Below are 12,983 nucleotides of genomic sequence, written 5' to 3'. Positions count from 1 at the left end.
TTTACCTCTAGAACAAATGTAATTTGTAAAATGTTCACAGAAATTGTCCATACCTAATCTGTTGTTTGTGTTGCAGTGTCTGGAACGGCTGGCGGAGCCCACATTGATGGAGATCACATTGTTGTATCTGTGCCCGATGCAGTGCTTGTCTCAGATGTCACTGGGGAAGAGGTTACACTAGAACATGGTCTTACAACTAACATCCATGAGGTTGTTCAGGGCCCGGATATTATAGCTGAAAGCGATGATGTGACGGATGGTGTGATGGTCTCGGACTCTGTCCTAGAAGCAAATGTTACCATTGAAGAAGACTTGAATACCAATTCAGTTCCTGACCATGTTTTGGCTTCAGATCTTATAACAGAAACTGTTGGTGTGCCAGATCAAGTACTAGTGTCAGATCTTGTATCAGTGCAGGATGAGGAACAGTTTGAACATGTAGTCCAAGATTCTGTTACGGATGTTCTCTCTCCTGCGATGGTCACTGAAGAAGTTATGGAAGTAGATTCTGTGTCAGAGTCTGTGATTCAAAACCATGATTTAGTAGTTCAAAATGAAGAGACTGTTTCTGGCTCAACCATGACTATTGAAGCCCAGGTAGATGGAAAAGAAACATCTGAGGATTTCTTAATGATATCCTGTAAGTGGAAATTAACATGCGTCTTGTATATTTATCATTGTTGTGAATTGAAATATTCAATTTACTCTTAAGTTTTACACTGAGCAAGTTTCTGTTCATTCTTAGTATATAAGCAATTTACAACACTTAGACTGGCAAGAATCTTTAAATTGTGAGTGAATGCATAAAAATACCATTTAATACAATATTAAAATTGTATCGTATCAATTTTTGTCCTTTACAACTGTGAGGAATGTCAATTATTCATAATCCCCAGACATTTTAATCTGGTTTTGCAGTCTTGCTTTTTTGCCAGGGGAGGGGAGGGGGGAGGAGAGGGTGCTGCACCAATGCAGGAGAGGTTTGGGCCCCACGGGTCCACTTGGTCTAGTGTACATTATATGTCAAATTTCTCCAAACTTCTTTGGTTTTCTATTGTATTTGTTGACACAATCAGTCACTAATCGTTTGTGGCTGGTCATTCCATATATTCACTAACATCTCCTTATAGTTATTAAATCTAAATTATCTTTTTGTCAGTCCACTTCCAAGTTCAAAATTTCATTGCCCTTGAATCTGTACTTCATAAAAATATACATATTATCTCATGCCTGTCAGTACATGGAAGATCTAGTAGACAATATTTCCAAATAGTAACTTTATGTAGGTGTGAAGCTGCAGACCTATGGCGTAGCATGTAAAAATGCAATGTATTACATAATAGAATTTCTAGTCCATGCATTTTAATTTTGTCAGTTGCCTCTAGAATGTTGAATCGTTCTTGAGGCAAATGATTTGCATTGTACACATTCTCACCTTCTGCATCCTGTCCTCATTTCTAACTCTTCTCCCTCCCCCTCCCTTCTTCACCATTCCACTCTAATTTAATTGTTTAATTTGTTGAACAGAAATGTACCCTGTACATTTGTGGTGTGTTGGCTCTGGACCAAACTTGGAATTACAGCCTGGGATTTATGCTGGGGTTTTTTTTGACAATAGAGCCTAAAATCCTAATCTAGTCATTTTTTCACCTTTTCCTCTCCTCTATTGTGTTGATAGGGATACTGATTGTGCATGATCAGCCATGGTCAAATTGAATGGTGGTGCTGGCTCAAAGGGCCGAATGGCCTACTCCTGCACCTATTGTCTATTGATAGATTCAATGGTTTATCCCTCAGTACATTTAAATATTTAGCTTATCTGGTGTCTTGTGAATAATATAATTTAACTTAACATTGTTGTTGTTCTTAATTTTTTTTTTCCCAACATGAGGGTTTTGTATTTTTTCACATTAAATGACATCTGTCAATAGACAATAGGTGCAGGAGTAGGCCATTCGGCCCTTCAAGCCAGCACCACCATTCACCGTGAACATGGCTGATCATGCACAATCAGTACCCCGTTCCTGCCTTCTCTCCATATCCCCTGACTCTGCTATCATTAAGAGCTCTATCTAACTCGCTCTTGAAAGCATCCAGAGAATTGGCCTCCACTGCCTTCTGAGGCAGAGAATTCCACAGCTTCACAACTCTGAGTGAAAAAGTTATTCCTTATCTCTGTTTTAAATGGCCTACCCCTTATTCTTAAACTGTGGCCCCTGGTCCGGGACTCCCCCAACATCGAGAACATGTTTCCTGCCTCTAGCATGTCCAATCCCTTAATAATCTTATGTTTCAATAAGATCCTCTCTCATCCTTCTAAATTCCAGGGTATACAAGCCCAGTCGCTCCAGTCTTTCAACGTACGACAGTCCCGCCATTCCGGGAATTAAACTCATAAACTTACGCTGCACTCCTTCAATAGCAAGAATGTCCTTCCTCAAGTTTGGAGACAAAAACTGCACACAATACTCCAGGTGTGGTCTCACTAGGGCCCTGTATAACTGCAGAAGGACCTCTTTGCTCTTATACTCAACTCCTTTTGTTATGAAGGCCAACATTCCATTGGCTTTCTTCACTGCCTACTGTACTTGCATGCTTCCTTTCAGTGACTGATGCACTCGGACACCCAGATCTCGTATGTCCCCTTTTCCTAACTTGACGCCATTCAGATAATAATCTGCCTTCCTGTTCTTACCACCAAAGTGGATAACCTCACATTTATCCACATCAAACTGCATCTGCCATGCATCTGCCCACTCACACAACCTGTCCAAGTCACCCTGCAACCTCATAGCATCTTCCTCACCGTTCACATTGCCACCCAGCTTTGTGTCATCTGCAAATTTGCTGATGTTACTTTTAATCCCATCATCCAAGTCATTAATGTGTATTGTAAATAGCTGTGGTCCCAGCACCGAGCCTTGTGGTACCCCACTAGTCACTGCCTGCCATTCTGAAAGGGACCCATTTATCCCCTGTCTTTGCTTTCTGTCTGCCAACCAATTTTCTATCCATGTCACCCCCAATACCATGTGCTCTAATTTTGCCCACTAATCTCCTATGTGGAACCTTGTCGAAGGCTTTCTGAAAGTCAAGGTACACTAAATCCACGGGCTCTCCCCTGTCCATTTTCCTAGTTACATCCTCAAAAAATTCCAGAAGATTAGTCAAGCATGATTTCCCCTTCGTAAATCCATGCTGACTCGGAACGATCATGTTACTGCTATCCAAATGCTCCGCAATTTTGTCTTTTATAATTGACTCCAGCATCTTCCCCACCACCGATGTCTGACTAACTGAACTATAATTTCCTGTTTTCTCTCTCCCTCCTTTCTTAAAAAGTGGGATAACATTAGCTACCCTCCAATCCACAGGAACTGATCCTGAATCTATATGCCATTCATAGTTTTGCTTCCTAATCTGTTCAGAACAGTATCTATTTGTAGCTTGTTGTTTAAAAAGTCTGGAATAGTTTTGTTTTTGTCTCCACTACTAAATCCCTCGGGGAGAATATAAATAATAATCACCTCAGCACTTATCTTTTAGGTCTTGCTTGTTGCCTGCCACCATTATGACACTGCTTCTTTTACAGTTAGTTCCAGTCAATTTTTAATATATGACTTCCAATTCTTTGCCATGCACCTTTATTGCCAATTAGTATCCTATTCCTAAAATTTGATATTCCCTTTTAAGAACCTGTAAGGAATGTTTTGAAGATTGAGCCTATGTCATAGTAAACCATAGTGTGCTTTATCATGAATATTGCATATTGAAAATAATGTTTGTTATTGTTTTTGGCATGCTATCCCTTCTCTTATATTTCTTCATGCATTTGTGGGTATTTATTTCTCCTACTCCCTTTTTCTTCTTCTCTTGACAAGTTTTACAACTAGTTTCAAAATCTAAATGCTCATGCCATTGAACCGAAGTTGCTTCTGTGATGAATTACAGAACTTCAGGGTTTTGTCTGCTATTTGTATTTCATTTTCGAGTAGAACAGAATCTCCACTTACAGATGGGGGCAATGTGCAAAATCAGATACAGACTGAAATAACAATCATTTCATGGAATGAAGATATTGCCTGGTATCACAAATATCACTAACTGGTGAACAAGAGAAGTTAATTTTATTTTGAGGTCTATGATATAAAATGTGGAATTACATTTTAGTTTACCTGATGTATTTGACATGAGCTCGTTAAGCATTTATATTGTGCAAGTAGCCCAAGATATGGACACACTATTTTGGTCCTTAATGGGTCAAATTGACAAAACGTCATTTTAAAAATAATTGATTTGTTTTGATAAGTTTTACAGGTAGATTAAAAATGTATATTCCGTGTAATGTGTTAAATTTCATTTGAAAGAGTGCTGCTGCTATTTTAAAAAAATCCATGAATACAAACTGACACAGTCCTCTTTAGGAGAACATCACTTCCACTAAACCCCTACCAAAAACTCTTCTATGGGATTTTACTGCATGATTTTTCATTTGTTTTAACCTATACCTTTTTATGGAATAAGTTTCTCTGTTTGATTTGTGTTTTCGAGGGAATGGAATTAGACTTAACAGGGCTTAAAACATGTTTTAAAAAATTATTTCAGGAAATATTAGTTAGGAATTTGTACTTAAGATACAGTAGATATTTATCTTTTTAAAGACGTTATGTAATGTGAAATAAAAATGCAACATAACATGACCAATGAGATTTGGGGAAGACATTTTTTTTAGAATAATACAAAGGCAACTGACGGTTATTTAAACATGGAGAAAATTTGAAAGCAGAGAAATAAATTAAAAGGGCCACAAGGGAAATCTTAACAATATAAAGTTTTAACCTACTGTGAATAGTAAATGAAACTTGAAGCATAAATGTTGATGTCAAAGGATAAATTGAGTACATTTTATTTACAATTATGTTGCAGATTCGATGACATGATCTCAACAGTTTTTCACCAAAAAGACATGCAAAAGTTAGTGAAAAACTTGCATTCTACAAATACTTTAGTCGATTTTTGTACATTTTGGAATCCATAAGAAATTGCGACAAAGCTATTGATGCTTTTTGATTATAGGTTATCTGATTATTGGCAAATTAATTGACACCTACATGAATAAGAAATATAGTTCTAATCAAAAAAATAGTAATGGAATTAATTTGTATAGTTTTTCCTTCACTAAAAACTTCACGTCATTTTATAAATAAGTACTTGAAGAGCAATTATTTGAGGAAGCAGTTGCTCTTTCGTACTCTTTGGCAATAGCATACACATGCATTGAGTTTGTAACTAAACTAATAGATAAGGTAATCCAGTAGATGTAATTATAAGAAAACCCTTTTGAAAATGCAAGTTCTCCATTAAGGTTAATAATGAAGCATTAGGTGTACAGCACACTTTTTGATTGTTTAAAAACTATCTAAAAAACCAACAGATTATATCACCGTAAGCAGTGAACGAGTGACACTTGCCATTTATTCAGCTTAAAACTTTACGGATATCTTTGCTGACTTTCACTTGCACCGTCTAACCTTCATAGTTAAAAAGGTGTAGCAACCTATTTCATGGATCTGGTTCTTGTATGAGCAGAAAAAGCAGAATCTGATTTTTTTGTGAAGTTGCAAGTTAAATATTTAATCCAATACCAATTATAAAGTCAGAAAAATGGAAACAAAGCTGCTACTGAGAAAAGAAATGTGGGGAAAAGTTATATTTTAGAGTTTTTTTTTTATATCTCCAGAGAAAATACAAATCTGACTCCACAGTTGTACCAGTAAATTTTCAATACTAGGGAAAACTATTAGTGAAGATAGACACAAAATGCTCGAGTAGCTCAGAGGGTTAGGCAGCATCTCTGGAGAAAAGGAATAGGTGATGTTTTGGGTCGGAACCCTTCTTCAGACTGTTTCAGACTATTAGTGATCTCTGTTACATGTGAATGGACAAGGCCTAACACCTTTCTGGTGTTTGTATGCTTTTTCTCTTATAAAAGGCACCTATGTACAGAGTAACAAACTCGCTCTGACAGCCGCTGTATGTGCAGTTACTGGATGTTATTGAAGATGGACACAAAATGGTGGCGTAACTCAGCGGGACAGGCAGCATCTCTGGAGAGAAGAAATGGGTGACGTTTCGGGTCGAGACCCTTCTTCAGGCAGATATCAGGGGAGTGGGCAGTAGAGCGATAAAATGTAGTAGGAGACAGTCAGACTGGTAGGAGAACTGGGAAGGGGGAGGGGATGGAGAGAGAGGGAACGCAAGGGCTACTTGAAGTTACAGTTTAAGGGCTACTTGATGTTATTGTCCGGTTTACTCCATAATTACCATGTTGGTTATTCCTAACACAGCACTAAGACAAAGTAACTCAAAGTTAGGAGTAGTAAATTTTCTTGGGACATGGATCAATGTAATGAAAGTAAATGCAAAGAAGGTTTGACATTTGGATGTAGATGAACTTTAATATGGATAATGCAAGGTATTTAGACAGATAACAAAACAATCTGTGAAAAATATGTTTCTTTGCATGCAGAGACTATAATGGAATGGAGTTTGAATAACAGCTAATTTCATTTAAAAGCAATTGGTCGAAAAGGCAATTAGTTATGAGATACATTGAGTCTCATTTAGCATCTGGAGGGAATTATAATGTCAGATTAAGAGTCTCAGAACAGGCCTTGACATTAAACCTCAGCCATTTTAACTCAAAATGGATGCCGATTCATTTGATTAGTCCACACAAGCAGCCACTTATTTTGAGTCTTTGAACAAAGTTGTGAAATAAGGTTGGAATGATGATATTGAGGACCAGATATATAATTCGTAGTGTCACTTGGCATTTTATGGAGTTCATTGAGGGTGGATGTAGGATTAATATTCCACATAGCAATTGATCAGTAAATGGTGTGAGAGGAAACTCCCATGATTTCATAATTGCACCTTTATTCTCATTGGGTTTGATGCAGACAATGGCCTTTTCTCAGTCAATAATGTCATCTTACATTATTAGACAGTTACACTTAGGTATTAGTCAAATAAATTACTTTTTATTGCTCTATAGATATTTAATATTTTTCCTTTAGGTCTCTATACTCCATTTCCTCATCAAGAAAAAATGCAGGTGACTTTCTCCCAGGCTTCTGCCAATGCTGTTCTTGATCTGGCTACTGGGAGGTGAGTGACAGCAGCCTGGGGTGACATCCTGTGATTGTTACTTTCTGAGGAAGCTACAAGTTTCCAGTAGACTCTTGCAGTCTTATGCTGGAATTCTGCTGCTGGACCCCAATGGGTCTTAAGTCTAAGTTACTTGGGTGAGAGAAGCTGATCTCCAGTCATTCCATACAGAACCATGGGCCACAGCCAGTGTAATTCAGACTTTAGTTAGCTGTCTGTAATAAATAATTTGCAATCCCAGTTGGTGTTGGAATAGAGCTTGAATCAACTGTTCTAGTTAATCTCTGGAATTTCACAAATGACAAACATGGTGGAACATAATTATTTTTCATTTTGGAAGCTTTATATTTATAGTAACTGAAATGTGGAATTTCCTACATTTGAATGCATTTTAATGTGAAAACAAGTTAAAATATTAAAATAAGAAATTCCTAGGCCACTGGCAAGGCTTTTTTTTGTATCTTCCTTTGCCACAGGTGTGGTACCAGAAGACTGGAATGTGGCTAATGTTGTGGCTTTAAGAAGGGTTGCAAGAACAAGTTGGAGATCTAAAGGCCAGTGAGCCTAACATCAGGGGTAGGAAAGATTTTGAAGGTGATCCTGAGATAGAGGATATCATTACATTTGGAAAGGGAAGGACCAAATAATGATAGTCAGCATGGCTTTGTGCCTGGGAAATCGTGTCTCACAAATTTAATAGTTTTTGAAGATGTGATCCAAGAGGATTTCTGCGGGCAAGGTGGTTGATGTAGTCTACATGGATTTCAGCAAGGTGTTTCATAAGGTACCATATGGTAAGGCTATTCCGGAAGTCGAGATCACATAGGATCTAGGGTGGCTAACCAATTGGATTCAAAATTGGCTTGGTGGAAGAGTGGCAGTGGAGGGTTGCTTTTCAGATTGGAGACCTGTGACCAGTGTGTGGTGTAGTAATTGATGCTTCCCCGCCCTCTCCCCCTGTATTTTGTCCTAATACGAATGGTTTGGATGAGAATAGAGACACCAGACTGCAGGTGTTAGAATCTTAAGGAAAAAACAAACTGCTGGAGGAACACAGTGGGTCAGGCAGCATCTTTGGAGGGAATGGGCAGATTAAGTTTCTTTAGAAAGGTCCCACACTGAAATCTTGGGTGTCCCATCCATATCGCCTCCCTCCAGCTTTACATTTTACTCCTTTCTTTATCTTGCACAGTTTTGTCTCCTTTTCAACTCTAGCCTTTGCCTCCATCTTCACCCGTGTGCCAATCACCCTCTGTCCCCTCGCTCCAATGAAAAATTACCATAGAATAAGGTGGATGGTCACAGCATATTTTTCAGAGAAGGGGAATCTAAAACTAGAGGGCATAGGTATAAGGTGAGAGAGGGAAGGGTTAAAGGGTCCTAAGGAACTACATGGCAGCATTTTACTGTTAGTTGGTATAGTGAACAAGCTGCCAGAGGAGGTGGTAGTGGTTACAATTTCAATGTTTAATAGATGATTTGATGGAATCATAGATGTGAAAAGCTGAGAATTATATGGGTCACTTGCAGACAAATGGGACTCGCTCAGGAAGGGCACCTTTGTCGCCGTGGATGAGTCTGGCCGAAGGGCCTGTTTCTATACTGTACGACTCAGACTCTCTAAACGGAAACACAATTATTCATTGCCATCAGTTCAAACAATTGTAGTTTAAAAAATGAGTGTCATTAATATTCCATAACTTATATCTTCCTTTTTATTTCTACAGTTAATGATTTGTTGAGCCCAATATTGTTAGAGGATTGAACAGTCTGATGCTGAAATTCACTAAAGTACTTCAGGCTGTATTAAATATTCAGTTCTCTTACTTAGTAAGGGTCAGAAAATCAACTTGTTTTTCATTTATGATATTCAGTCATCATTGCTTGCGGGTTCTGGAGCCTTAATTTCACATTGTTTTTGCATTTCCACACTCGTAGCCCAAAACACCAAGCGATCAAAGAATATTAAATGCTTCAATGTATTGTTAGCTAACCATACAAGGTTGAACTTGGGAGAATTAAATATGGTCAAGCAAATATTATTTAGTTGCAATCATTTGTAGTTGTTGAGATTTGTGGAAAGATTGGAATATGTATGAAAGGGTCCATCTATCAAATATTTACATGGCCAAGCAATTTATTGAGAGTCAAATAGGTGCTAGACCCAATAAAATGTATTACGCTTGAGGTTTATATTGTTCTATAACTGTTTTGTACAGTGGATGACGTTGGAGAGAAGATGGATCGGATGGAAAATGCACCAATAAAAATAAGCACTGATATTGAACAAGATGATTCTTCTAAAGAAGACGGATTTGAGACTGAGGTCATAAAAGTTTATATTTTTAAAGCGGAACCCGAAGATGATGTGGAAATAGGTAAAAATTATGGCATAGTTGAAAATATTTTTTTGAAAAAAACATTTTGGTTTATTCCCTTTATCAATCCTGAAAACCAGGTGGTGAGTATACAATGTGAACATCCACAAATGCTTTGCAATTATTATATATCCCTTTACATTGTCTTGGTTAACAAGAAATGTATGCCATAATTAGAAATGTTTTAATTTTGCATTGGTATTAAAGGAAGAATAGTAAACTGATATATGGACATAAGTTTCTTTACCTGAATGGAACATTCACAATAATGATTCATAATCACAATTTTTAATTGGTAGTTCTATTCAGTTAGGTAATATGGAAACAAATTTCATTTTTATCATTATGAACTTAATTTCCATGATTGCTATCCATCATTTATCAACAATTGTTTTGGTTGGAAAGCCACTGATACTAGCTAAATTAGTTTTTATTTAACTTACTATCTGTATAAGGCAGGAAGGCACAGAATGGGAAATGAGAATATAATTCTACTTTTTATATATCTTTTGAACTAGGTTTGCACAATTTTTTGTGGGTTATATTGTGACAGAGCAACTAAATTTGCTGAAGACTAACTAGTTGCTTTGAATTCAGATTCATGACTTTAGCTTTCTAGTTGTTTTCCTCCTTGAGCAAAAATCTAGAACTTTATTAGAAGCAAGTTTCGAGCCAGAATCATCCATGTTTTTGGACTCGTGCATAAACACTTTTTCATGTTGTCATTATTTTCTCATCAACTATCCTTACTCATCATTACCTACCAAAGTTTTTTCGCACAGCCCGCCTGCAGTTCCCCCACCCGCCACCGGAGGTCGCTGGTGGTCGGACCCGGGGGCCGCGCACAGCATGCCGGCAGTTCCTCCTTACGCCACCGGAGGTCGCTGGTGGTCGGATCGGCCCGCACAGCTGCTCGTTTACACGGAAGCCAGCAGAGGGGGCTGGTGCTACTTCCATCGGCGGTGGGGCCCTTCGGCCCGTCAATGCCGGCAGCCCTGTTCGTTCCCGGGAAACGCAGAGGCCGGCCGTCAGTGATTGCTTCGGCGGCCGGCCAGATTCATCGTGTGTTTGCGTGGGACTGCCGCTCCGGTGCTCGTTTCCTTGTGGACACCGGGGCGGAGGTGAGCGTTGTTCCCCCTTCGCGTGCTGACCTTTGCAGTGGCAACCGCGGTCCCCTCCTCGCCCCAGCCAACGGGACTTCGATCCGATCATATGGGGTGCGCACAATCTCCCTCAACTTCGGGGCGAGCAGCTTCTCGTGGCCATTCGTGATCGCGGATGTGTCCCAGCCGCTGCTGGGTGCGGATTTCCTACGGGCACATTCCCTGCTCGTGGACGTTAAGCGGCAGCGTTTAGTACACTCTGTCACTCTGCAGCCCATTTTCATTCGCTTGGGTGACCCGGTCGTGCGTCCTGATGGGCCCCTGTCGTCCGTGGACGCCGCGTTCCCACGAATTCTGGCCGAATTCCCCGATATTCTGGACCCCCGGTTCCACTCCGCCGCCCCGAAGCATGGGGTGGTGCACCATATTACCACTACTGGCCCATCCCTTGTACGCCCGGGCGCGGCGTCTTCCACCGGACAAGCTCCGTCTCGCTCGGGAGGAGTTCCGCCTTATGGAGTCACTGGGGATCGTGCGCTGCTCAGACAGCCCGTGGGCGTCCCCGCTCCATATGGTCCCCAAGGCAGACGGTGGTTGGCGTCCTTGCGGGGATTACCGCCGGCTTAACGATGCCACAATCGGCGACAGGTATCCGGTCCCTCACATTCAGGACTTTAATGCACACCTGGCTGGCGCCACGATATTTTCCAAGGTCGACCTGGTGCGTGGCTATAACCAGATTCCAGTCCACCCCGACGACGTCCCCAAGACGGCAATCGTGACGCCATTTGGCCTTTTCGAATTCCTCGGCATGCCGTTTGGACTCAAAAACGCTGCGCAAGCCTTTCAGCGGCTTATGGACTGTGTGCCGTGGCCTGGAATTCGTGTTCGTGTACCTTGACGACATTTTGGTGTCGAGCAGCTCGAGACAGGAGCATTTTGCCCATCTCCGCCAGCTATGCCAACGCCTTAGCGATCATGGGCTTGCCATCAACATCACCAAATGCCGTTTCGGGGTGTCATCCATCGATTTCCTGGGCCACCACGTGACCCCGCACGGGGCGCTGTCACTCCCGAACAAGGTGGATGCGGTGCAACAGTTTCCACGCCCGACCACCGTGCGGGGCCTCCAGGAGCTCGTGGGGATGGTGGCTTTTTACCACCGATTTGTGCCGTCTGCAGCCCGGATCATGCGCCCGCTGTTCCACCTCATGGCGGGCAAGCGCAGGGAGGTCGAATGGACCGACGATGCGGTGGCGGCGTTCCAACACGCCAAGGAAGCCTTGGCTGTGGCCACGATGCTCGTGCATCCACGGGCTGATGCACCAACCAGCCTGACGGTCGACGCTTCGGAAGTAGCGGTTGGGGCGGTGCTCAAACAGCACATGGATGGGTGTTGGAAGCCTCTCGCTTTTTTCAGTAGGCACCTCAGCGGCGCACAGCGGAACTACAGTGCTTTTGACCGCGAGCTCCTTGCCCTTTACCTTGCGGTCCGCCACTTCCGCTATTTTCTCGAGGGGCGGACTTTCACCGCGTACACGGACCACAAGCCCCTCACCTTTGCGTTCGCCAAGGTTTCCGACCCGTGGTCAGCTCACCAGCAGCGGCAGCTGGCTTTCGTCTCGGAATACACTACCTCCATCCGTTTCATCGGGGGTAAAGACAACCGGGTGGCCGACGCCTTGTCTCGACCCGCGGTCCACGGCGTCCGGTAAGTGGCCGATGGCATCGACTACTCAGCCCTGGCGGCGGCCCAGTTGTCCGATAATGAGATGTCCGCCTACCGTGCCGCCGTTTCGGGCCTGAGGTTGGAGGACGTTCCCTGTGGCACTGGGGGCGCGACGCTGCTTTGCGATGTGTCCACCGGGCAGCCACGCCCAATCGTGCCTGTTGCTTGGCGGCGCCGGGTGTTCGAGGTGCTCCACGGGCTGTCCCACCCTTCCATTCGGGCGACGACGACCCTCGTGGCTTCCCGTTTCGTTTGGCACGGGTTACACAAGCAGGTTGGACATTGGGCGCGCACCTGCATCCCGTGCCAAACTGCAAAAGTACAGCGGCATGTGCGTGCGCCGCTCCAGGAGTTCCCCGCCCTCGCCACTGTTTTGACCACATCCATGTGGACATCGTGGGGCCGCTGCCGCCTTCTCAGGGTTTCACCTACCTCCTGACAATGGTGGACCGTTTCACGCGGTGGCCGGAGGCAGTTCCACTGCCGGACATGTGTGCCTCTACTTGTGCCCGTGCCTTGGCGGCAAATTGGATTGCCAGGTTTGGGGTTCCGCTCGACATTACGTCCGACAGGGGGCCGCAATTCACCTCCGAGCTGTGGTCA

The 12,983-nt window shown here is 42.4% G+C and overlaps 1 protein-coding gene across 3 annotated transcripts in view; it reads left to right on the top strand.

Annotated features, from left to right (window-relative positions):
* znf711 (zinc finger protein 711) overlaps positions 1-12,983 on the top strand; it is a 59,246-nt gene that overhangs the window by 24,990 nt on the left and 21,273 nt on the right. For 2 of the 3 annotated variants that reach the window (XM_078412312.1, XM_078412311.1), the window contains exons 3-4: positions 77-640; positions 9,390-9,548. In XM_078412312.1, the coding sequence (XP_078268438.1) occupies positions 77-640; positions 9,390-9,548 (723 nt within the window). Of the gene's footprint in view, positions 1-76; positions 641-4,926; positions 4,975-9,389; positions 9,549-12,983 lie in introns of those variants that run through there. The other variant, XM_078412313.1, reaches the window with a different exon arrangement.

The sequence above is a fragment of the Rhinoraja longicauda genome, chromosome 15 (assembly GCF_053455715.1).
Source record: "Rhinoraja longicauda isolate Sanriku21f chromosome 15, sRhiLon1.1, whole genome shotgun sequence".
Classification (NCBI taxonomy): Eukaryota; Metazoa; Chordata; class Chondrichthyes; order Rajiformes; family Arhynchobatidae; genus Rhinoraja; species Rhinoraja longicauda.
Note: the sequence above shows the minus strand (reverse complement) of the source record. Positions and strands in the feature narration are given on the sequence as shown.